Source organism: Taudactylus pleione, unplaced genomic scaffold (genome assembly GCF_031769625.1).
Source record: "Taudactylus pleione unplaced genomic scaffold, aTauple2 ptg000689l, whole genome shotgun sequence".
NCBI classification, from domain to species: Eukaryota; Metazoa; Chordata; class Amphibia; order Anura; family Myobatrachidae; genus Taudactylus; species Taudactylus pleione.
Window position 1 is genome coordinate 1,630,455 of NW_028285091.1, and position 26,573 is coordinate 1,657,027.

The following is a 26,573-nucleotide window of genomic DNA, read 5'->3' on the forward strand; positions in this document are numbered from 1 at the left end:
AGATGGAATATACACACATTATATATCAATATGTGCTCTTTAAATAGAGCCAAAAGCAGCTTCCAAAAATAAGCACTTGTAATAAAGGTCCATTCCTAGTGGATGATGTACAGAGGGACTGCAATGCGCGAGCCAATCAGGAAATTGTACATGCCTGAAACCTATTGGGATATTACCCAAGCTATATGTACACTCACATCGTTATATATGTAGGAAGGGTTAGATGAGGATTACAAGTGATTCACTTTATTATTAATACATAAAGACATCTTTTTTTTTAGTCCAGCAGTTTTTTAGAAGATCTGTGCATTACTGAGCTGAAAAGTACTGAAGTGTATAATATATTAAATTATATATATATATATATATATATATATATATAGTCAGGTGCATAAATATTGGGACATTGACAGAATTTTCATATTTTGGCCTCTATTCACCACAACAATGGCTTTGAAATGAAACAAACAAGATGTGCTTTAACTGCAGACTTTCAGATTTAATTTGAGGGTAATTACATCCAAATCAGGTGAACGGTGTAGGAATTACAACGGTTTCTATATGTGCCTCCCACTTTTTAAGGGGCCAAAAGTAATGGGACAAACTAAACAATCCTAAATCTAACTTTCACTTTTTAATACTTTGTTGCAAATCCTTTGCAGGCAATTACAGCCTGAAGTCTGGAACACATAGACATCACCAGATGCTGGGTTTCATCCCTGGTGATGCTCTGCCAGGCCTCTACTGCAAATGTCTTCAGTTCCTGCTTGTTCTTGGGGCATTTTCCCTTCAGTTTTGTCTTCATCAAGTGAAATGCATGCTCAATCGGATTCAGGTCAGGGGATTGACTTGGCCATTGCATAACAGTCCTCTTTTTAGCCTTAGCCTTTTTGCAGTATGCTTCGGGTCATTGTCCATCTGTGATGGATGACAGCGCCTTAATGTACTCAAGTGTCAGCCTCTGCATTTGCATCAGATGCCAATAGGATATTACTCTAAAGACGATGGATGTTGCTTCAGCTGCCTGTAGACGAGCGGGGAGCTAATGGCTATAGAAAATGGTTTAACAGAACTGTGTTAAATTATCTATGTATATTACGCTCATATCTGAAAATTCTGGGGTTTAAATGATCGAACACAACACAAAGTGTATCAAGAGCTTCCAATATTTAATGATAAATAGCTCACATGGGTAAACAGTATCTTTTTCAAGCAATGTATCAATAAAATGGGCAAAATACAATGTCAAGAGGGGCGTTTGCTGAAAACGTTATATCCAGGGATAAGAGATCTAGGGTTAAAAAAATGCTTTATGTTTAAGCAATACGTTCCCTTTAACTAACAAGGGGCGTTCTATAAAAGGTGGAGTGGGACAGCTGCCTCCATTTATCTTTAGGGTTATCATCCTGTGTTCTTCATATTCCATAATGTTACAGTGCTCTCTCTTCTGCCACTTCTTCCTCCTATGTTCATTGACAAATTACCATGGCTAATGCTGGGTACACACTGGGACGATGTGAGCAGGCCAATATGGCGGCTGACTGGCCAACAGATCATATCCGCGGTACACATCTGATCGCTCGTTCCATCCTTTATGAACGTGCATGCGATAGAGTCCGGTTTGATGCGCAGCACGCCAAACCTGATGACGTTGCATGCGGCCGGGGGAGCGCATATGTTGTGCATACACACCGCACGATATGTCGTTCCGATTTGGCCAAATCAGGACGACATCGCTCCAGTGTATTCCCGGCTTAACTCTACATTACATCACTTTAACACAATTAGGCTGATGCAGCCATATCCACGTTAGCGTCTGTTGGCGGTCGCCTGTCTGCATGCTAATGCCACTACAAGCCCCTCCCTGGTGTACAGCCATGCATCCCAATGTTAAAGGACAGAGATGCCCACTAGCAGCATCTATAGACACTGAAATACTGATTGGTGCATCTTTAGAATGCATGCGCAATGGCAAACAATCGCTCGATCTGCGTAACAAGCGGCACTGCGTCTGTCTCTGAATGAGGCCCACAGTCTTCAGACACGAAGGCCCGTATTCAAATGAGGCGAAAAGTCCGGATCCGCGTTACTTTTTCGCCGATGACGTAATTTTCGCCTGTTTTGAATTTCACTCCGTATTCAATTTGAAAGACTTTCCGCCTAGGCGGAAAGTCAATGCAATGTAATAGGCGGTAAAGTTTCGCCTATGAATAGGAGGCGGAAAAAAGTGCAGAATTGCGGTTTTGGGGTGCAACGTTGCGGGAACCCCCGTGCAGCCTTCAGACAGTCCCCCAAAGGTAATCTGTCAAAATTTTTTGAAAAAACACTTAAGGACACCCCAAAAAACGACTTTGAAAAAGGGGAAAAAAAAAAGTTGGGGGACAAAGATAAAAACTAGTGACCTTGACTCTGGGGGGGGTCCCCAAGTATGCCCCAGGTGTTTTTATCATTGCAGGGGCTTGCGGCAGGTGGGTTTTTCATGATTTTTTGTAACTTAACTTTAGCAACTTTAAAATATGCTGACCCCCATTTTCAAGTACCCCAAATGTGCTGGGATAAGTTATTTTCTGCAAAAAACCCTCCTGAATACTATTCTGCACCACTTATACAAAAAATGCTATTTAGCAGCTATTGAGCCGTTTAAAAACACCAAATACCTTCACCGAGCCAAATCGGGGGGTACCATAGCTAACCCCCATGTCAGAGCATCTTTTGGGGGGTGTCAGGCTGATTTCCCCAAATCTGACAGTACTTTCTGCTTGTTTAAGTTTCGCCGGGTACCGTTTTCGCCTACTTTCAAATCGAATACGGCGATACGCGGGCATGTGCGCTATACTTTTCCGCCTGCAAAACACGCAATGTAGGCAAAAAGTCCGGGAGGCGAAAGAGTATCGCGGCTCGGCTCAAATTGAATACGGGCCTAAGGGGTAAATTTAGGCAGTTTTTAGAAGTGGAGACGTTGCCCATAGCAACCAATCAGATTCTAGCTATTATCTTCTAGAAGGTGTTAATTAAATGCTAGGTAGAATGTAATTGGTTGCTATGGGCAACATCTCCACTTCTAAAAACTCTCACTTTAGTAAATATACCCCTTATTCTATTTCTGAAATTATTTAACCAATTTCTTCCTGTTTCTGGTACTAGTTATAAGAATTAAAAATGATATATAAATAAACAATTGTGCGGTATAACGAATCCCTCATTAGCCCCACGAAACAAAACACTGATCTTAAAGTACAGCAAAATACAACTATTAATGTTAAAAGCCCCAGTAATGACCTTTAAAAAAAATATGTTGTTAAAAAAGTTCTATCATATACATGATTAAAACCCATATTCAGTTTCCCCTTATTTCATTAAATATTCCAGTTACTTCAATTTAAAGTTATCGTGCACCTAGAATTGCCTACTGGGCTTTAGCTGTTCTGTAGTTACCTCAAATATACACAAATATAATCTACATCACGCAGCCTAATTGTATTTCTGAGCACTTTGAAAGGAATCTGCCCCCAACAATATCACATGATCATTAACTATCCAATAATGAATAATCACCGCTGAAACTTGCATAAGCTGAAAATGAGACCGATTGACATGAAAAGAGGAGGCAGCCGTTGCAATGATCGGCCATTTCCTGTAACTACCGAATGGTTAAATCCAAGCAAGTAATTCCAGGCTCAGAATGAATCTTAGATTCAGTACGAAGTCAGTACCTAAAATGAGCAAATATGACATATACTAAAATGACACTTGTTCGTTAAGATATAATTATGTTATGGCTTCTCACTAGTGAGATTTCTGATGTTTAACAAGATTTGCCTTCTGGGTAAAATATTTCCCACAGTCCTTGCAGGAAAATGGCTTCTCCCCCGAGTGAGTCATCTGATGCCGAATGAGAACAGCTTTATTTGCAAAACATTTCCCACACTGCGAGCAGGAAAATGGCTTCTCGCCTGTGTGGATTTTCTGATGTTCAATAAGATTTCCTTTCTGTGTAAAACATTTCCCGCACTCGGGACATGGAAAGGGCTTCTCGCCCGTGTGAACGATCTGATGTTTAAGGAGAACGGATTTGTGTCCAAAACATTTCCCGCACTCGGAGCAGGAAAATGGCTTCTCACCCGTGTGACTTCTTTGATGCCGAACAAGAACGGTTTTGTTTGTAAAAGATTTCCCACAGTCGGAACAGGAAAATGAACTCTCACCTGTGTGGATTCTCTGGTGGTCTAAAAGATTTGCTTTTCGGGTAAAACATTTCCCACAGTCCGAGCAGGAATATGGCTTCTCGCTGGTGTGGATTTTCTGGTGTTCAACGAGAGTCGATTTACGTGCAAAACATTTTCCACAATCGAAGCATGAAAATGGCTTCTCGCCAATGTGAATGATCTGATGTCTTACAAGTGAGGACTTCTTGGTGAAACCTTTTCCGCATTCAGAACAAGAAAATGGCTTCTCACCTGGATGAATTTCCTGAGGCAAAATAGCTGGGAGGCAAAACGCGTCAGTGTCAGAATAAGGACACATTTCATCACCTCTGTGAAGCGTATTATCTGAATTATCAGGAAGATATTCCTCACGCCTTGATTGATCAGATGAATTATCTGCACTTTGCATATTTGGGGCACTGGAGTTTTCTCCTAGAGAATCTTGTGTGATGTCATTATCGTCCTCATCATCATCCCCGTCGTCCATGTCACAAACTAGAGATAACGTTAAATGTCCCTCGGTAGAACTCCTGCTGTTCCGTTTCACTGTTGAAATAATATAAAATGTGTGAATATGAATATTTTTATTATAAAAGTTAAAAAAAAATTCTTTTTGACAAAAATGAATGCAGTCTAATACAGCAATGCCCAAATATGTCCACACTATTCACTGGTTCCCTTGCAATGGCCTTCCCTATTGAATTCAAACTCTTTCAAGAACATGTTATTAAAATGATATCTAGACGTGGATGTGGAGTTTGTACATTCTCCCCACGTGTGCATGGATGTCCTTTGGGTACTCCGGTTTCCCCCCACAATCCAAAAACTTATTGGTAGGTTAATTGGTTTCTGAAAAAAATAACCCTAGCGTGTATGTGTGGTAGGGAATGTAGACGTAAGCTCCACTGGGGCAGGGACTGATGTTAATGGCCAAATATGCTCTGTAAAGTGCTGCGGAATATGTGCACGCTATATTATTATTATCATTTATTTATATGGTGCCACAAGTGTTCCTCAGCGCCTTGCAAAATATATAAACAAATACGTGACCAAACACTTACAGTACAATACAATACAATACAATGCAGGACAAGGACATGGATAATATATATTGCTACATTAGCGACCACAACACCAACATAAGCAGCGGTGCTTAAGCAACCAAGTGTTAGGTGCCTAGTGGGGAGTAGGAAGCAGATAAAAGTAAAGTAGGAGAAGCACAAGAGGGTAGAGGGCCCTGCTTGTAAGCGCTTACATTCTAAAAGGAAAGGGCGGGAAAACAGGTAAGACACAGATGGGGTAGACGGGGACGAAGGAGCTTATAGCAGCAAGTTAGGATGAGAAGCTGGAAGTAGTGGGTCTTGCGAGCCCGTTTGAATGATTGTAGTGAGGTGGAGAGTCTGACAGGGAGAGAGTTCCAAAGGTGCGGAGTAGCACGGGCAAAATCTTGGAGGCAAGAGTGAGAGGAAATAAACAGTTGGCATGAAAGGCGGCATGCATTTGCTGAACGAAGAGGGTGGACAGGTGAGTGAAAGGAGATGAGATCAGAGATATAAATGGGAGAGGAATGGGTGAGGGCTTTGTAAGAGTGTGAAATCCTTGAATTGGGTTCTGAAAGGGAAGGGGAGTCAGTGGAGGGCTTGTAGGAGAGGGGAGGCAGATGTAGAGCATTTGGAGAGGAAGATGAGCCGAGCAGCAGCATTGAGGACAGACTGAAAAGAAGAGAGATGGGATTTGGGGAGGCCAGATAGGAGGAGGTTACAGTAAACCAATCTGGAGATGACCAGTGAGTGTATGAGGGTTTTAGTAGCATCCTGGCTGAGGGTTTGATCTTGGAAATATTTTTGTAATGAAAACGACAGGGCTGTGAGAGGTTCTGGATATGTGGTTTGAAGGAGAGGGATGAGCGCACTTTGGGGCTAGATGAGAGAGTTGTGCCATCAATAGATAAAGAAATAGTGGGAAGTGAGGTTATGTGGGAGGGTGGGAAGACAATCAGCTCTGTCTTTGACATATTAAGTTTAAGAAAGTCGCTGGGAGATAGCAGGGAGACAGTTGGAGATACGAGTCAGAAGAGACTGGGAGAGATCAGGGGAGGAAAGGTAGATCTGAGTATCCTCAGCATAGAGATTAAAATGGAGGTCAAAAGACCTGATGAGTTCACCTAGAGAAAACGTATAGAGGGAGAATAGGAGAGGTCCAAGGACAGAACCTTGGGGGACACCTACTGAAAAAGGCTGTGGAGGGGAAGAGGAGTCATGAGAGGAAACTGAGAAGGATTGGTCAGAGAGGTAGGAGGACAGCCAGGAGAGGGCAGTGTCACGTAGACCAAGGGAGTGAAGGATTTGCAGCAGGAGATGGTGGCCCACAGTGTTGAAATCAGCAGAGAGGTCAAGGAGAATGAGCAGAGAGTAATGGCCCTTGGATTTGGCAGTGAGAAGGTCGTTGCTGACTTTTGTGAGGGCAGTTTCAGTGGAGTGGAGAGAGCGGAAGCCAGACTGAAAACGGTCAAGAAGGGAGTGTGAGGAAAGACAGGTGGTAAGTCGGTTGTAAACAACACGCTAAAGGAGTTTAGAGGCAAAAGGGAGGAGAGAGATTGGTCGGTAGTTAGAGAGAATTTTAGGATCAAGGGTAGTTTTTTTTAAGAATGGGGGGGCTATATAATAGGCTTAATACATCACATGATGTGAGGGGGAGAGCAGGAGTATAATAGGGGCTGATGGCTCCTGATGTATGAGATACAGCAGAGAGTGTGTGTGTGAGGGCAGGGGGGGGGGGGGGGGAGAGACTGGTCAGATCTCTGGGCAGGTAACACACGGTGACATGATGTGAGGGGGAGAGCAGGAGTATAATAGGGGCTGATGGCTCCTGATGTATGAGATACACCAGAGAGTGTGGGGTGGAGACTGGTCAGATCTCTGGGCTGCTAACACACAGTGACATGATGTGAGGAGGAGAGCAGGAGTCTAATAGGGGCTGATGGCTCCTGATGTATGAGATACACCAGAGAATGTGGGGAGGAGACTGGTCAGATCTCTGGGCTGGTAACACACAATAACATGATGTGAGGGGGAGAGTAAACGCATAATAGGGGCTGATGGCTCCTGACTCCCCCAATGGGCAGAGACATTTACCTCATTAGTTTGTATCAATAAAGCAAGGTGTAGAATAAGAGATTGGTCTGGACAAGTAGAATATGTGACTCTTTTCTGCATTTAGTGTTTATATTACTCACCTGTGGAGATATCTGTAGATATTTCCTCGTCCTTACACTGCTGATCACCCATCACATATGTCTCTTCTTGATCATAATCGATTTTGCATGTGTTAGTACTCATATCTCTCAATTTATCATCCTACATATAATACAAAAGTTAAAAGAACTGAATTAGATGAAGCCATAACGTATGTGTAATGGTGTAGAAAAGCTGCTGTAATCCATAGCAGCCTATCACACATTTTTTAAATCTAGACATACTAGATTTAAAAAAATTCAACGCAATGCATAAAGCGGAGATTACGATGAACAAAATATTTTCTTTTAAAAATACAGAAAATATGAGTATATGGTAAAAACTTACCCTTGTTATCTCTATTTCTACGAAGTCCATAGGGTTCCACAGGATACCTTGGGGTATAGGCGATGGCGGCAGACATCGGGCACCTCAGAGTTAATTTTTTCAGCCTCCCAGGATGCACAGGGGTCCCTCTCCTATACCCTGCCCCCGAGCCTAAGCAAATCAGTTACGTAACAAGCCATAGTCCGGAGGAAGAGAAGAAAGAGAGAGAAGAAAGTCTGGAACACAGAAGAATCACATTCTCACCAGAAGGAGACGGAAAAATCGGTGACCAGAACAAAGCCCATCTGCAGTACAGGTGCGACAGGGCGGGAGTCCTGTGGAACCCAATAGACTTCATAGAAATAGAGATATCAAGGGTAAGTTCTTACCATATCTCATATTTTCTACTTCAGGGTCCATAAGGTATCCACAGGATAACTTGGGGATATCCTTTAAGGGTGGGGATGCTCCTGTGCTGAAAAGAGAATCCGCTGCCCGAAGGAAGCATCCTGAGAGGCGAAGGTATCAAATGCATAATATCTCATAAAGGTATGGACAGAAGACCACGTGGCTGCCTTGCAGAGCTGAACAGCAGAGGCACCACGACGAGCTGCCCACGAAGGACCCACAGACCAAGTAGAATGAGCTTCAACAGAGGATGGTACAGGAAAGCCCTCATGAATGTAAGCCTCAGAAATCACAATGCGAATCCACCCTGCCAAAGTCTGCTAGTGGCAGGCCAACCCTTCTTACGGAAACCATAGTGGACAAACAAAGAGTCTGACTTCCGAAATGAATTGGCACGGTCAACATAAATCCTTAGAGCCCATACCACATCCAAGGAGGCCTCACCAGCTGAGGTGTCTGGGGAATTAAAGTCCGCTACTATAATTTCCTCATTAATGTGGACATTAGATACCACCTTAGATAGGAAACCAGGGCGAGTGCGAAGCACTGCCCAATCTTTATGAAAAATCAGAAAGGGGGAGCGACATGAGAGAGCACCCAAATCGGACACCCTTCTGGCCGAAGCAATGGCCAGAAGAAACACAGTCTGAGCTGTAAGCCATTTTATATCCACTGAGCCCAGTGGTTCAAACAGCAGTCCTTGGAAAGCCCACAGGACCACAGCCAAATCCCAAGGAGCCACTGGTGGAACAAAGGGAGGCTAAATACGAAGTACACTGTGAGGATACGGGGTTCACTCAATCACCCAGACACCGAGCAGATGAAACCAACGTGATGGTTTATTTTTCCACAGCACACAGAAATAGATAATATGTCAGGACAAGCAGTAAATCCAGTGAACGGGCAATAAACAGGTAGCAGTCCAGACAGAGGCAGTCCCAGTAGAGTATAATGTCCCAGAACAATTCCACGAAATAGCTAGAGACCCTCAGTCCCCACAGTAGAAACTATCACTGATCACACAGCAGTGAATAGCGTATGTCCACTCAATCACTTCCAGGACCCCACACGTAGAAACTATCAGAGATCACACAGTGATAGTCCCTGGGTACAATCAAGCATTTCCAGGACCCCATGCAGTAGAAGCTAATCACAGAACACACAGCAATGAATAGCGTATAGGTCCTTGCAGAATTTCCAAGTATAAATCCACAGAACTGGTGATGCGTTCCACTAGCACCTTGGCAGAGCGAGGCCTCTTAGCCAAAGTCAGCGACTAACATGTGGAGTTACCTTCAGTGACCTGTTTTAAAATCTTCCAATTTCCCACGATATTGTGACCTCCCAGGGGGGGTTGCACCGTTTCCTGATTGGTGCGGGTCCCTTATGCTGTCACTTTCTCCTACCTCCTCCTGATATTACTTCCCTGACCAACACCTGCTGGGATGGTTCCGTTCAGTCTACCAGGTTCACGTGAAGCACAAAACAGGCAAATGGAAGGAGGAGTAAATCCTGAGCGTCCCCTGGGGAGGTGGGAATTAATTTAGAGGGTCTTTTGTTTTGGGAGGTGTCACCTTGCTCTAACACAGACATATGGACCAGGCTAACATCAAGGCTTATCCAGTATTAAACATTTCAATAACTTACATTATTACAGTACATAATAGACATGCTAATGAAAATGTGTGTCCTGAGAATGATCACACATACACTAGGAGACGGATGGGGGACACAAAAGGACTAAAAAGTAAATTGATCTCTACAATGACTGAGATGCTGCCAGTAAATTTGTAACACACATCCCATGTCCTCACATTCCTCTCCCACTTTTTAGGCCTTGCTCCCAGGGGTGATAAGGACACATTACTGACTGGGCGAGGCGGTGCTAGGTCTTCCAGTGTTGCGTAGAACTGGGTCTGGTTCCTGCTGACGGGACAAGCCATCCGCGTTTCCGTGATCTCTACCCTGTTTGTGGGAAATAGAGAAGTTGTACAGTTGCAGGGCCAAACTCCATCTTAGCAAGCGTCCATTGTCTCCTGCGGTACGTTGTAGCCAACTAAGGGGGTTATGATCTGTGACCACCGAGAACTCGCGCCCATACACGTATGGCTGCAGCTTCTTAAGGGCCCAGACTATAGCCAGACACTCCTTTTCAATAGTGGCGTAGGCTACCTCACGGTCGACAAGCTTCCGCGAGAGAAAAGCCACTGGGTGTTCACATCCATCTTCCCATACCTGGCTCAACACAGCTCCTATTCCATAACCTGAGGCATCGGTTTGCACAATGAACCGCTTGCGAAAGTCGGGGGCTGCTAATACTGGGGATTGGGACAAAATTTCCTTAAGCTGGGAAAAAGCCCGTTCACACTCAGGGGTCCAGTGTATTTCTCGGGTGTACTTTTTGGTCGTCAGGTCAGTTAATGGCTTGGCAATGGTGCTGTACTGGGGCACAAACTTCCGATAGTACCCTGCCGTTCCAAGGAAGGCACGTACCTGTTTTTGGTTAGTGGGTTGAGGCCACTTCAAGATGGCCTCAATTTTTGCCGGCTCTGGACGAATTTGGCCTCCACCAACCCTGTGCCCGAGATACAACACCTCTGCCATCCCCATCTGACATTTGTCTGGTCTGATAGTCAACCCCGCCTGGCTAATCCGGGCTAGCACCTGGGCAACATGCTGCAGATGTTCCTCCCAGGTCTCACTAAAAATTGCTATGTCGTCCAGGTATGCCTGGGCGAACTCCTGACACCCTGTCAGCACGCGATCTACTGTACGCTGAAAGGTGGCTGGGGCATTCTTCATACCAAAGGGCATGGCTGCAAATTCAAATAGCCCAAATGGGGTGCTGAATGCAGACCTCTCCTGTGCCTCCCTGGTAAGGGGTATCTGCCAGTACCCCTTACTAAGGTCCACAGTGGATACATAGCGAGCCGCCCCCAACCTGTCTAGCAACTCATCTACCCGGGGCATGGGGTATGCATCCGTCACAGTCACCTCATTCAGCTTCCTATAGTCCACACAGAAGCGAGTGCTCCCATCCTTCTTAGGCACTAAGACTACACTGGCTGCCCAGGGACTAGTGGATGGTACAATGACCCCAAGTGCCAGCATTTCATCAACCTCTTTTTTGATCATGTCCAGCACCTCTGGACTCACCCGATATGCGGGTTGCCTAATGGGCCGAGCCGCCCCGGTGTCGACATGATGGGCCACTACATGGGTGCGCCCTGGTTTGCTTGTGAATTGAGGTCTCTCTACCTCCAACACCTCCCTCATCTTTCTGGCCTGGGTTGCTGTTAACTGTGAGCCTATGGGCACTGCCTCTACCCCTAGATCCTTTTTGATTGCTGCTAAAATGTCAGGGATAGGGTCAGTCTCTGGGTCATCCATAGGTGGGCAGCAGATTGCCACAGCCCCTATTTCTCTAGTGACATACTCCTTTAACCGATTTATGTGGTAGGTACCCACCCGCTTCCCTGTTGGACCTAGGGCAACAATATAATCTACCTGGCCCTGACGACCCATGATGGTATAGGGCCCTGCCCAGGTTGCCTGTAACTTGTGCTTTCGGGCAGGTACTAGAACCATCACTTTCTGCCCAACATCTAGCTCCCTTTCATGTGCTCGCTGGTTGTAGTACTGGCTCTGCCGTTCCTGTGCCCCCAGCATGTGGTCATGCGCAAGCTGCATCAAACGCTGCAATCTCTCCCTCATTTGGACTACATACTCCAGGACAGGAACCTCAGGTTCCTGGAATGTCCCTTCCCAGCTTTCCCGGACTAGGTCTAGAGGCCCTCGTACCCTTCGTGCATATAATAACTCAAAAGGGGAGAATCCAGTGGAATCTTGCGGCACTTCGCGGTACGCGAATAATAGCTGCTGCAACGACTTCTCCCAATCCCCCCCCTCCGATTCAGCATATGCCCGCAGCAACTGCTTTAGGGTCCCATTAAACCTCTCGCAGAGCCCATTCGTCTGGGGATGGTAGGCTGTCGTGCGGAAGGGATGGACCCCAAATTTGTCCCATACTGTTTGCAGCAAGTCCCCTTGAAATTGTGTACCCTGATCGGTAACTACTTCTTGGGGAAATCCTACACGGCTAAAGATGTCAATGAGAGCCTGGGCAATATGCTCAGCATCTATGGATGCCAGGGCCACTGCCTCAGGGTATCTAGTCGCATAGTCAACTACGGTCAGTATGTATTTCTTCCCTGTTCGGCTCGGCTTCTTAAAAGGCCCAACAATGTCCATGGCCACTCTCTTAAATGGCTCGCTTATGACAGGCATGGGTTGTAGGGGAGCTCGACGTGGGGGCCCCCCGAGGCGTTGACATACCTCACAGGATTCCCTATACTGTTTTACTGCTTGGCTTATTCCAGGCCAGAAGAAGTGCCGTAATAGCCGGGCACGGGTTTTACGAACCCCTAAGTGGCCTGCTAAGGGAGTGTCATGGGCAAGTGCTAGCAACCGGGTACGGTACTGCTGGGGAACAATCAACTGTTTTCTTAGGACTTCAGGCTCTAAGGGGTCTGCTTTTGCAGGCACCCTGTACAGTCTCCCCTCCTCCCACTGGATGCGATCCCCCTGAGGTCCCCAATCTGCCCGTTCTGCCGCACTGCGGAGGCTAGCTATGGAATGGTCTGTCCGTTGGGCTTCCCTAAATGCCGTCCTGTCTAGCTCCCCCAGATTCCCATTACAGTCAAACAAGTCTGGTTCAGTGTTACTCACCGGTGACAGGTCAGGGGTTGTGGCCATTGATCCCACCAAGACCCCCGATGCTGGCCCGAGAGGGTCCTCGGGTGCTGTCGCCATCAACTGCGCTTGGCTCCGGGTGATAGCTCCCACAAAATAACTAGCCAAACCACTGCCCAGATAATTTCCCAGGATAACATGGGTGGGTAACCCACCCAAAAGTCCCACCTCCACTTCCCCTGAGTCCAGGCCCCAATCCAAGTGTACCCGGGCCATGGGGATAACAGTGATCTGCCCTCCGGCCATGGAGATTTTAATTTTCCGTTTCTCCAATAGTTGGCAGGGGGGGATTAACTCCGGTCGGACCAGGGTAATGGAGGCCCCGGAGTCTCTCAATCCTTGCAGTTCCTGTCCATTGACTTTAACAGGCTGTACGTGGGTTTTCATGTTATCCGGGGTAGCTTTCCCAATAGCTGCTACTACCTCCACTTGATATGCTACTTCCTCCGCCTCTGGCGCATCAGGAATGCAGTTCCCCTCCCCACCCCCAAATGTTGTTTCCTGGCACACAGCTACCCTGGGCACAGCTGGTCGGGCACCTGAAAATTGTCCTCTTCCCCGCGGACAGTCTCGCTGCACATGCCCTACCTGGTGACAGTTGAAACACCGCCGAGGCTCTGGAAGTGCAGGGCCCCGCGGCCTTGCATTGGCCGTTTGCAGAGCTGGGGTGTGTAGTGGGGCCGGGCGCTGGGTTGCCAGATAGGGATTCTGGTCTTGTTGGGGCCGTCGGGGGGCTGACCTCTCTACTGGGTTGGCTCCTCTCCACCGGGGCCTGTTAGCTGTGAACTCGTCAGCTAGGTGTGCTGCATTCTCCGGAGTGGTGGGGTTCCGATCCGCCACCCACTCTCGAATTTCCAGGGGCATCTTGTTAAGCAACTGTTTCAGGATAATAACGTTTTTAACCTCCACTACAGTGCGTGCCTGCTTTCCGGCCAACCATCTGTCACAGTTCCGCCGCAACAGGTTCTTAAACTCTGTAAATGAGGTATCCCCTTTCCATGACATTGACCGGAACTTGGCGCGGTATGATTCAGCAGTCACCGCATATCTGGCAAGCAGCACCCCCCGGACCTCCTCATAGGACAATGTCTGTTCTGGACTCAAAGCCTGGCACGCTTCCAGCGCCCGTCCTCTCAGACTGGGTAACAAATATAGAGGCCATTCTGCTGCCTCAATTTTATGCAGAGACATCATTGATTCAAACGTCTGCAAATGGTTATCAATGTCCGAGCTGGCCTCATCAAAAGGCGGTATGTCCCGATATCGCAGCCTGGCTGGCTGACTTACTGATACTGGTGGGACAGGGGTGTAGGTCTGTGCTCCCAGTGCGGCCCCCAGTACCGCTGCTCCTTGTCCTAACACTGCCAGCAACTCCCGCAATTGATCTACCCCTCCCATGGTAGGCATTGCCCCGGAAACCGTTGTCGCCGTGGTTCCCTGACCCTCGGTCTGCTCCGGTACATCGTCCTCATCGTCCTCCTCCGCTGGATGATCTTGGTCCCACTGGGCTAGTTTTGCCATTAATTTTTTCCTGGTGTCCTCCGCATAAAACTCAATCTGTTTTATTCGGCAGAGATCCTGCAGGGGGCCCTTCTTGAGGTATCGGTAGCATAGTGGTTCTGGATCCATTCCCTGCTGTATTTTATGACTTTATGCTTGAAAGCTGGTGTCTGAATGATCCCACTGTCGCTGCCGCCAAATGTGAGGATACGGGGTTCACTCAATCACCCAGACACCGAGCAGATGAAACCAACGTGATGGTTTATTTTTCCACAGCACACAGAAATAGATAATATGTCAGGACAAGCAGTAAATCCAGTGAACGGGCAATAAACAGGTAGCAGTCCAGACAGAGGCAGTCCCAGTAGAGTATAATGTCCCAGAACAATTCCACGAAATAGCTCGAGACCCTCAGTCCCCACAGTAGAAACTATCACTGATCACGCAGCAGTGCATAGCGTATGTCCACTCAATCACTTCCAGGACCCCACACGTAGAAACTATCAGAGATCACACAGCAGTGATAGTCCCTGGGTACAATCAAGCATTTCCAGGACCCCATGCAGTAGAAGCTAATCACAGAACACACAGCAATGAATAGCGTATAGGTCCTTGCAGAATTTCCAAGTATAAATCCACAGAACTGGTGATGCGTTCCACTAGCACCTTGGCAGAGCGAGGCCTCTTAGCCAAAGTCAGCGACTAACATGTGGAGTTACCTTCAGTGACCTGTTTTAAAATCTTCCAATTTCCCACGATATTGTGACCTCCCAGGGGGGGTTGCACCGTTTCCTGATTGGTGCGGGTCCCTTATGCTGTCACTTTCTCCTACCTCCTCCTGATATTACTTCCCTGACGAACACCTGCTGGGATGGTTCCGTTCAGTCTACCAGGTTCACGTGAAGCACAAAACAGGCAAATGGAAGGAGGAGTAAATCCTGAGCGTCCCCTGGGGAGGTGGGAATTAACTTAGAGGGTCTTTTGTTTTGGGAGGTGTCACCTTGCTCTAACACAGACATATGGACCAGGCTAACATCAAGGCTTATCCAGTATTAAACATTTCAATAACTTACATTATTACAGTACATAATAGACATGCTAATGAAAATGTGTGTCCTGAGAATGATCACACATACACTAGGAGACGGATGGGGGACACAAAAGGACTAAAAAGTAAATTGATCTCTGCAATGACTGAGATGCTGCCAGTAAATTTGTAACACACATCCCATGTCCTCACATACACCTTGCATAAAGGTGCGGACATCAGGAAGGGTAGCAATCCTACGCTGATACCACACTGATCGGGCAGAAACCTGCCCCTTCAGGGAAGCAAGGCGAAGATCGTGATTGAAGCCCGCCTGTAGGAAAGCCAAAAATCCTGGATATCCTAAACACCTGAAGATTATAGCCTCTAGGTCGACACCATTCAAAATATGAGATATGGTAAGAACTTACCCTTGTTATCTCTATTTCTACGAAGTCCATAGGGTTCTACAGGATACCTTGGGGTATAGGTGTGACGTCAGTCGCTGGGCACCAAAGAGTTAAGCTTTTCAGCCTCCCAGGATGCACTAGGGTCCCCCTCCTATACCCCGCCCCCGAGCCAAGGCACCTCAGTTAGTTATCAAGCCATAGGCCGGAGGAGGAGAAGGAAGAGAGAGAAAAAAGATCTGGACACATACAAGAATCACATTCTCACCAGAGGGAGACGGAAAACCGGTGACCAGAGCAAAGCCCATCTGCAGCACAGGTGCGACAGGGCGGGAGTCCTGTGGAACCCTATGGACTTCGTAGAAATAGAGATAACAAGGGTAAGTTCTTACCATATCTCATATTTTCTACTTCAGGGTCCATAGGGTATCCACAGGATACCTTGGGGATGTCCCAAAGCAGTATCCTTTAAGGGTGGGGACGCTCCTGTGCAGAAAGGAGAATCCGCCGCCCGAAGGAAGCATCCTGAGAGGCGAAGGTGTCAAACCTGTAATACCTCACGAAGGTATGGACAGAGGACCACGTAGCAGCCTTGCAGATCTGAACTGCCGAGGCACCACGTCGAGCTGCCCACGAAGGACCCACAGACCTAGTGGAATGAGCCTTCAGAGAAGGAGGGACCGGTAGGCCTTCATGAAGATAAGCTTCAGAAATAGCCATACGGATCCAGGCTGCCAAAGTTTGCTTTGAAGCAGGCCAACCCTTTTTACGGAAGCCATAGAGGACAAACAAAGCGTCCGACTTCCTAAACGAAGAAGTGCAGTCAACATAAGTCCTTAAGGCCCGCACAACATCCAAAGAGGCCTCACCCAGGGAAAGACCCGGTGAGTTAAAGGCCGGAACAACTATTTCCTCGTTAACATGAAACTGGGAAACAACTTTGGGAAGAAACTCGGGCCGGGTGCGGAGCACTGCCCTGTTCCCATGAAAAACCAAGAAAGGGGGTCTACAAGAAAGAGCCCCTAACAGAAACACGTCTGGCCGAAGCAATGGCCAGAAGGAAAACAGTCTTAGCTGTTAGCCATTTAAGATCCACTGAGCCCAGTGGTTCAAACGGCGGTCCTTGGAGAGCCCTCAGGACCACAGCCAAATCCCAAGGCGCCACAGGTGGAACAAAGGGCGGCTGGATGCGGAGAACACCCTGCATAAAGGTGCGCACATCCGGGATTGTAGCAATCCTACGGTGAAACCAGACAGATAGGGCCGAAACCTGTACCTTCAAAGAAGCAAGGCGAAGCCCATGATCTAGTCCCGCTTGCAGGAAGGCGAGAATCCGAGACAGACGAAACTCCCGCGGTGCATAACCTCTCGGTCGACACCACTGGAAGAACGTATGCCACACGCGATGGTATATCCCCGCGGAAGACGGTTTCCGAGCTCGTAACATGGTACGCACCACAGAGCTGGAAAACCCCCGGGACCTCAGCATGGCCGTCTCAACAGCCACGCCGTCAAAGACAGCCGAGTCAGGTCCGGGTGAAGGCAAGGACCCTGAGACAGAAGGTCCGGTCGTAGCGGCAACCGCAGAGGACTGTCCACGGACAGACCCCGAAGGTCTGAGAACCAGTGCCGTCTGGGCCACGCGGGAGCTATCAACAGGAGCGTCCCTCCTTCCTGTTTGAATTTCCGGATTACCCGTGGAAGAAGGGAGACCGGAGGGAACAGGTATGCGAACCGGAACGTCCACCGGACGGACAGAGCATCCACTAGAGACGCCCCTTCGTCTCTTGTGCGAGACCCGTACACCGGCAACTTGTTGTTGTGCCGGGACGCCATGAGGTCGATTTCTGGAAGACCCCACCTGTCCACCAGTAGTTGAAAAACGTCCGGGTGCAGGGACCATTCCCCCGGATGAACGTCCTGGCGACTTAGAAAGTCCGCCTCCCAATTTAGCACTCCCGGGATGAAGACCGCTGATATGGCCGGAAGATTGCGCTCCGCCCAAACCAGGATCCGAGAGACCTCTACGAGAGCCGCCCGACTGCGAGTTCCTCCTTGCCTGTTTATGTAGGCCACGGTGGTAGCGTTGTCCGACTGGACCTGCACCGGGCGACCCTGGAGAAACCGCTGTGCCTGCTGGAGAGCATTGAAGACCGCACGGAGTTCCAAGATATTTATTGGAAGCTCCGCTTCTGTCGGCGTCCACCTGCCCTGGAACAAGTGTGGACCCGAAACTGCTCCCCAGCCCCGAAGACTGGCGTCCGTTGTCAACAGGACCCAATTTGGAACCCAGAACGGACGTCCCTTGTTGAGGTGGGTCGTCTGTAACCACTACGCAAGGGACAGGCGAACCTCCGGGGTGAGCACAATCGTCTGGGACTTCAGAGACTGAGGCAGCCCGTTCCACTTGGACAGGATCAGGTGCTGCAGAGGTCTGGAGTGAAACTGGGCGTATTCCACCATGTCGAACACCGACACCATGGAGCCCAGTAACCTCATCGCCGAGTGTAAGGACACCCGGCGGCTGTGCAGGCAACTGCGCACCCTTGACTGTAAAGCAGAGATCTTGTCCTCCGTCACGAAGATCCTTTGCTGTCCCGAGTCCAATAAGGCTCCAAGATGCAGAATCCTCCGAGACGGGATTAGAGTGGACTTCTGCCAGTTAATTAGCCAGCCGTGCCGTTGCAGCAGTGCAATGGTCAGGTCCAAGTGGCGTAACAGGAGCTCTGGAGATCCTGCCACCAATAACAGGTCGTCCAAATACGGCAACATGCGGACTCCCTGCAGCCGCAGAGAAGCCGCCATGACCGCCATCACCTTGGTGAAAACACGTGGTGCTGTTGCCAGGCCAAAAGGTAACGCCCGAAACTGGAAGTGGTCGCTGCGGATTGCAAACCTGAGGAACTGTTGATGGCGCAAAAGAATAGGGACATGCAGGTAAGCGTCCTGTATGTCCAATGACACCAAGTAGTCCCCAGGTTCCAGCGCCAGAATGATGGACCGTAGGGTCTCCATCCGAAACTTCGGGACCCGCAAAGACTTGTTGAGTGCTTTGAGGTTGAGAATCGGACGATATGACCCATTGGGTTTCTGTACCAAAAATAGATTTGAATAGAAACCCTGGCCCCTCTGGGAGAATGGAACAGGCACTATAACTCCAGCCTGGAGCATAGTGTGCAATACCTTCCGCAGCTCCGTAGCCTTGTTCCGGTCTGATGGTAGACCCGTGGTGAAGAAGCGAGCCGGGGGTCTGTGCCGGAAGGAGAGGGCGTATCCGTGGGAAACCACCTCCAGAACCCAAGTGTCTATCGTAGTGGTCGACCAACACTGGGCGAACTGTAGCAGGCGGCCTCCCACCCTGGGATCCCCCAAAGGGAGGCCCGGACCGTCAGGCCGCAGGCTTGTCATCTGGCTTGGGGGCCGGACGTCTGGTACTCCATGCCTGCTTCCGGGGCTTGACCGATTTCTTAGGGCCAGCCTGTCGAGGAAACGACTGTGGTTTGGGCCTGCCCTGGGCCCTAGATGACCGAAAGGACGATGGGCCAGAACCAGAAGGAGCAGCGGCCGACGGGAGACAAGCCGATTTGGCTGCCGCCAGCGTGGCCACAATCTTATCCAGATCCGGACCGAAGAGAACTTCTCCGGTAAACGGCAACGCTTCCAGACCTTTCTTGGAATCTGCGTCCGCCTTCCAGGATCGCAGCCACAAGGTGCGACGAGCAGCTACCGCTGCTGAAGAAATTCTAGACACCAGAGTACTAATGTCTAGAGCTGCCTCGTTGATGTAGGTGGCCGAATCACGGAGATTGCCAATCAACTCCGCCTGTTCGGCCGGACAGTCGGATTCAAAAGAAGCCTCTAATGAATCCGCCCAGCGCTCCATCGCTCTGGCAACCCAGCAAATGGCCATAGCCGGCCGTGCTGCCCCCCCTGCAAGGGAATAAGCGGACTTCAGGCAGATTTCTACCTTGCGGTCCGTAGCATCCTTAAGGGAGGACATGGATGGCATCGGCAATGTGGCACTACGGACAAGACGGGTCATGTGAGAATCCACCTGTGGAGGGGATTCCCACTTAGCAAAATAATTATCCGCGAACGGATAAGCCACCGCCAGGCGTCTCTGCGGCTGGTATCTTTTGCCAGGTTGTTTCCACGCCTCCTCTAAATGGTCCACCAACTGACCCGAAAGAGGAAAGACTGTGGCATCGCCCTTCACATCTTTGAAAAAGGCATACTTAGATTTAGCCGCTGGGGGAACTTCGTCCTCAATCACCAAGGCTGTGCGGACCGCCCGAATAAGTCCAGGAATATATACTTTGGACTTAGCATCAGCGTCCTTAGTATGGAGAGGTTCCTGATCGTAAGGATCCAGAATCTCCCCATCATCAGACGTCCCTTCGTCATCCTCATAAGGAGCGGACAGAGACGCCACCGGCCTCTTATGAGGCCGCATCACAGACTCCCCTTGCAACACATCCGACAAGTGCTGTACAGAACTCGTCAGGGAGTTAACCCATGCTGGCTCCTGAGAACCCGGAAGCGGGGAAATAGGGAGACTGTGGGGTACCACCAATTGTCGTGGGAACCCCTGCATGGGTGACGACACCACAGACTGCTGGGACAAACCCATCGGAGTAAACGCGGGCTGCGGAGCTAACTGGCCCACTAAAGCTGTTAACGCCTGAGCGAAACAAGCCCAGGGCGGCTCCTGTACCGGTGCTGTAACCGTAATAGGCCGCGCCATGGACAAACACTGCCGGCAAAGGCCCTCCGCGCTACCCTCCCCCTCCGCTAACGGTACTTTGCACGTGGTACACTGTAGCCGGAGGGGAAAATCACTTTGAGACATGATGGCACCACGTATGTGACCTCTCTCACCAATTAAGTATTAAATAGGCGAGAGACCACCCTGCAGCACCGCACCACAAGGGCTTTAGCAGAAAAAACAGGGACAGTAATAAAGCTGACAGTTTAGAGAAGAAAAGTTACAGGCAGCGCTAGCACAGTCACATACAATGCAGAGAAATAACAATTCCTGCACTAACAGCGCTGATCACTCAACTACACAGACACAGGGCCTGGTAGGACACAGTGCTGCATACACAGACCTGAGCCACAGCGGAGGAGAGGTATGCGGGGGGACCCAGACCACGATGCTTCCGTCCAGCGCTTCCAGCAGCGTTCACCATGCGTTCTGGAGAAGATGGCCGCCGAGGAGCAGAGAGGAGGCTGGCCTGGGGGAGGAGCGCTGCCACAGGACCAGTCGGCAGCATGCAGAGAGGGCTGTGTGCAGCGGGGGAGGCGCCGGCTGTGAGACAGGGAAGGCGCGCTCCCCTGGCATGCATTTAACCCCTGGGACGCCGCAGCGCTACCGCTCTGCTGCGGTCCGCTGTCCCAGGGGGTAGTGGAAAGCGCAGGTTGGTCGCCTGGCTCCACGCTGCAGCCAGTCCCCAGGGAGCCCCCTGCCTGGGGACTTAGGACCATGTGACCAGCGGGGACCCACCGCGGGACCCCGCTGCTTACCTTTGTCCCCCTTGGATCCGGCCATGGTCCGGAACATCTGGGGTCACCGCTAGCTGTGACCCCAGATGCTCACCAGCATCCCCGGATCGGTACCGGCGTTCTGGTACCGGCGGGGGTGTAGGGAAGACAGCATGGACGTCAGGACTGACTGTCCATGCTGTACATCCAGATGTGCAGCCACAGCTGCACTGAAGAAAGCTTCAGGGGCTCTTCTAGCCCCCACTCCGACAGGTGCACCCGACGCCGGCCGGGCACCAAACTAAACTGAGGTGCCTTGGCTCGGGGGCGGGGTATAGGAGGGGGACCCTAGTGCATCCTGGGAGGCTGAAAAGCTTAACTCTATGGTGCCCAGCGACTGACGTCACACCTATACCCCAAGGTATCCTGTGGATACCCTATGGACCCTGAAGTAGAAAGAAAGTTTTGCCACACTCTGTGGTAAATTCTTGCAGAAGCAGGCTTCTGAGCTCTGAGCATGGTGTTAACTACAGAGCCGGATAAAACCCCTGGACCTTAAAAAGGGCTGTCTCAACAACCACGCTATCAAAGACAGACGACCCAGGTCCGGGTAATGGCAAGGACCTTGAGACAATAGGTCCGGACGTTGAGGCAACAGCATCGGAGTGTCTGTGGAGAGACTCCGAAGATCTGAGTACCAGTGACTGCTGGGCCACGCTGGAGCTATCAACAGGAGCGTGCCTCCTTCTTGCTTGAACTTCTGAAGTACTCGAGGAAGAAGGGAGAACGGAGGGAAGAGGTACGCAAAATGGACCACCGGACCGACAGAGCATCTACCAGAATAGCCTCCTCGTCTCTTGTTCTTGACCCGTACATAGACAGCTTGTTGTCTTGTCAGGATGCCATGAGGTTTATCTCTGGAAGGCCCCACTTGTTCACTAGGAATTACAACACTTCCTGGTGAAGCAACCATTCCCCTGGATGCACGTCCTGACGGCTGAGGATGTTTGCTTTCCAGTTGAGGACTCCAGTTATGAACACTGCCGAGACAGCTGGGAGATTGCCTTCCGCCCAAGCCAGAATGCGGCACACCTGTGTCAGGGCCGCCTGACTTCTGGTTCCTCCTTGGCGGTTTATGTAAGCCACTGTGGTGGCGTAGTCTAATTGGACTTGCACAGGGTTTCCGTGAAGAACTAGTCTAGCTTGCTTAAGAGCTGTGAATACCGCTCGAAGTACCAATATGTTGATGGGAAGAGCAGATTCTGCTGACAGCCACCTTCCCTAAAGAAGTGTGGACCTGTCACAGGCCCCCAACCTCGGAGACTGGCGTCCGTCGTCAGGAGGACCCAGTCTGGGATCCAAAAGGGGCATCCCTTGTTGAGGTGGGACGTCTGTAGCCACCAGGCCAGAGATAGCAGTACCTCTTGAGAAAGCACCAAGGTCAGTGTCTTTATCCGATGGGGCAACCCATTCGATCTGAAGAAGATCAACTTCTGCAGAGGTCTGGAGTGAAAACTGGGCATACTCTACCATTACTCTACCAGTAACCTGATTGCCGAGTGAAGGGACACTCGGCGACTCTGAAGACAAATATGAATCTTTGCCTGTAAAGCAGAGATCTTTTCCTCTGTCACAATGATCCTTCGTTGTCTGTGAGAAAACATTTCCAGTTTATCAGCCGCCGTGAGTTTGCAACACAGATATTGTCCTGTGCAGATGGCCCTGAAGTACCACCATAGACCCTGCTAAGTGCAGAAGGTCATCCAGATAGGGTAACAGGCGGACCCCCTGCATCCGCAGGTGGGCTGCCATAACTGCCATGACCTTGGTAAACACCTTAGGTGCTGTGGGAAGGCCAAAGGGCAGTACCTGAAACTGGAAATGTTGATTGACCACTGCGAACCTGAGGGACCGCTGGTGAGCTAAAGCAACTGGGACATGCAGGTAGGCATCCTGAATGTCAAAGGACACCATAAAATCCCCAGGCTGCATAGCCAATATGATGGAACGCAGGGTCTCCATCCTGAACCAAGGGACCCTCAAAGACTTGTTGAGGGACTTGAGGTTAAGAATAGGCCGGTAGGACCCATTGGGTGTCAGAACCAGAAAGGGGTCGGGTGTAAAACCCTGTTCCTCTCATAGGCAACGAAACAGGCACTATAACCCCCGCTTGGAGCATAGAGTGCCCTACTTTCTGGAATTCCAGGGCCTTGTCTTGAACTGACTGAAGGCCTGTGGTGAAAAACCGGCTGGTAGGCCTTCTGCGGAAGGAGAGGGCATACCCATGAGAGACCACTTCTCCTACCCAAGTGTCTGTAGTAGTCTGATACCAGCACTGGGCGAACTGAAGAAGCCGGCCTCCCACCCTGGGGCCAGCCAGGAGGAGGCCCGTCCCGTCATGACTGTTCTCTGGACTTACCTTGGGCCCAACAGGGCCAAAGAGCAAAGTCCCAGACCCTGAAGGAACTTGGGTCGATGGCAGACACGTGGATTTAGCTGCTGCCAAAGTGCTCACAATTTTTTCCCAGATCAGGGCCAAAGAGGACCTCACCATTAAAGGGTAAGCATTCCAACCCTTTCTTGGAGTCTGCATCAGCTCTCCATGAGCGCCACCACAGGGAGCGCCGCCACTGCTGCCGAGGAAATGCTAGAAGTGAGGAGACCTACAACCAAGGCTGCCTCATTAACATATATGGATCCAAGGCATCTGCCCCGTGTCCGTTCTCTGGCTACCCAGTTTAGTCATAGCTGGTCTGGAAGCCCCCCCCCTGTAAGGGAGTATATGGACTTCCAACAAAGTACCACTTTGCGATACGCAGCATTCGAGAGAACATAGGCAAGGTTGCAGTACTCACTAGGCATGTAATGAACTACAGGAATGGATAACCTGCAGCTAACATTCCTGTGATATCACTGACGAAGAGAATTCCGTAGAATACCCTTTACACATAAAAGTTTTGCGCCCGTGAAACCTCGTATTTGCGAAAAGGTCTCGCTTTGGTGAAAAAGTATCACTTTGGCGAAAAAGTATCGCACAGGCGAAAAAGTATCGCACAGGCGAATCCCAGACCGCCTACCTAGTGTGACATACACGCGAAACTTCATCGCTGAAGCGAAGAGTAGGCGAAAGGGCGCAATATGTGGATTTCGCCTAAAGGATGCCCCATATTGGCTTAAGGGAAATCCCTGCAACATGGACTGGAGATAGTAGTCAGTCTCTGTACAAAGGTAGAATGAGAGACACTACTGTGACCACTGCGTGAGCTACCAGCGAGGGAGAATTAGCTGTTTCTCCCCACATACTTGCCTTGTAACTAACAGGTAGAGTGGAGCAGCAGGGAGTAAGTCATACCTGCAGGCACAACCGCATGGTAATAGTACACAGCATGCACTGGGTATAATGCGACCACATAGCATATACATACATATATACACATTATAGTAGTAAAGCAAAATACTAGTCCTGTCTGATGCTTATCAAGCCGCAGGAACTGAGGGGGTCATTCAGACCCGCTCGCGAGCGCAGAACGCTCGGAAGCGGGTCGATGTTGCCCCACTGTGCATGCGCACGACGGAGGTAGCTCCGTCGTGCGCATGCGCGAGACCCGGATAGCGACAGGCTCTCCGTCGCTCCGGGTCTCGCACCAAAGGGGGCGTGCTGTCGATGTTGATTGACAGCACGCCCCCTTTGGTGGGCGTGCCGGGGGCGTGGCTGCCAGACGGAGGCGTTCCCATGGGAACGCCTACCGTCTGAGTCCGGCCCCACTGACATCACTAGTGATGTCAGTGGGAGTGATTTTGGCTCTGATAGAGCCAAAATCACTCCAGGGCTTGCGGCAGCGAGACCCTACCGCAGGGTCTCCGTCGCAAGCCCGATGGTCGCGATGGTCTTGACCATCGCGAACATCATCATGGACGCTCGCATAAGCTGTGGGTGGTAACCCACAGCTATGCGAGCGTCCATAAGGCCGCTCCATTTTCATGTAGGAGGGCCCTGATTCAGAGCAAGCGTCCGGCTCTGAATCAGGCCCTGACTGCATAAATATGGCAGAGTGCAATACCAATTCTCACAGATACATATACTATATAAATGTGAGAAACCCTCAGTGTTCACATCATCCTCCGCTAACAGTACTGATCATGTGGTACATTTTAGCTGAGGAGAATAATCACGTTCACTCTCAGACATGATGAGTGTAAACTATGTGTATGTGACGCACGACACAGAAAAACACTTTTCATTTTAACTGTGAGGCAATAAGCACCCGGCAGCACCACACCGCAAGGGAGAGAAAGACAGGGATAGTAAAATGGCCGACAGTCAGAAGTGAAGTACAGTCAGACAGCGCTAGCATATAGTCACATACAATGCAGAAATAAATCACCTGCACTACAGGCACTATGATCAACTACGCAGACCCAGAGCCTGGTAGGAAACAATGCTGCATACACTGACCTCAGCGGAGGAGAGGTGTGCGGGGGACCCGGACCGCGATGTCCCCTGTATAAGAATCCAGCAGCGTTCGTCACTTGTGTAAAATGGCCACCGAGGAGCTGATAGGAGACAGGCCCGGGGGAGGAATGCTGACACAGCCCGCCAGACCGCTGTGTAAAGGCACTGTGCAGCGGGGGAGGTGCCGCCTGTGAGACAGGGAAAGCACACACTCCTGGCATGCTATTAACCCCTGGGACGCTGGAGCATTTTCCATACTGCTGCAGCCCGCTGTCCCTGGTGGTCTAGTGGAAGCGGAGGATCAGTACCTTGCTCCACGCGCAGCCTGTCCCCAGGGAGCCCCCTGCCTAAGGACAAATAAGACTGTGAAGCGGCGGTAACCCACCGCGGTTCCCGCCGCTTACCTGAATCCCCGTGAATCCGGCCACAGTCTGGAATACCGGGGTCCCCGCTAGCTGAGACCCTGGTACCCGCCAGCATCCCTGGATCAGTACCGGCGTTCTGGCCCGGTGGGGTGAAGGAGCAGCAGCATGGACCTCTAATTAGCCTGTCCATGCTGCCCGCTCATATCATCGCAGCAAAAGCTGCTGGAAGAAACTTAAGGGGCTGTCCAACAGCCCCCCTCTGAAGAGGTGATCCGACTCCGTGCCGGGCACCTACGAAACTGATTTGCCTTGGCTCGGGGGCGGGGTATAGGAGAGGGACTCCAGTGCATCCTGCGAGGCTGAAAAAAATTAACTCTGGAGGTGCCCGATGTCTGCCGCCATTGCCTATACCCCA

General features: G+C 50.0%; 2 protein-coding genes across 2 annotated transcripts in view; both read right to left on the reverse strand.

Moving 5' to 3' along the window:
• Positions 1-1,104: 1,104 nt before the first annotated feature.
• The window catches only part of LOC148477813 (uncharacterized), a 204,395-nt gene continuing 178,926 nt past the window's right edge, over positions 1,105-26,573 (reverse strand). Inside the window, 1 exon segment of the mRNA XM_088456150.1 lies at positions 1,105-4,457. Within this exon segment, the coding sequence (XP_088312276.1) occupies positions 3,787-4,457 (671 nt within the window). The 3' untranslated portion in view covers positions 1,105-3,786.
• Positions 7,469-26,573, reverse strand: part of LOC148477814 (oocyte zinc finger protein XlCOF29-like) — a 38,161-nt gene continuing 19,056 nt past the window's right edge. Inside the window, exon 5 of the mRNA XM_088456225.1 lies at positions 7,469-7,561. Within this exon, the coding sequence (XP_088312351.1) occupies positions 7,549-7,561 (13 nt within the window). The 3' untranslated portion in view covers positions 7,469-7,548. The remainder of the gene's footprint in view (positions 7,562-26,573) is intronic.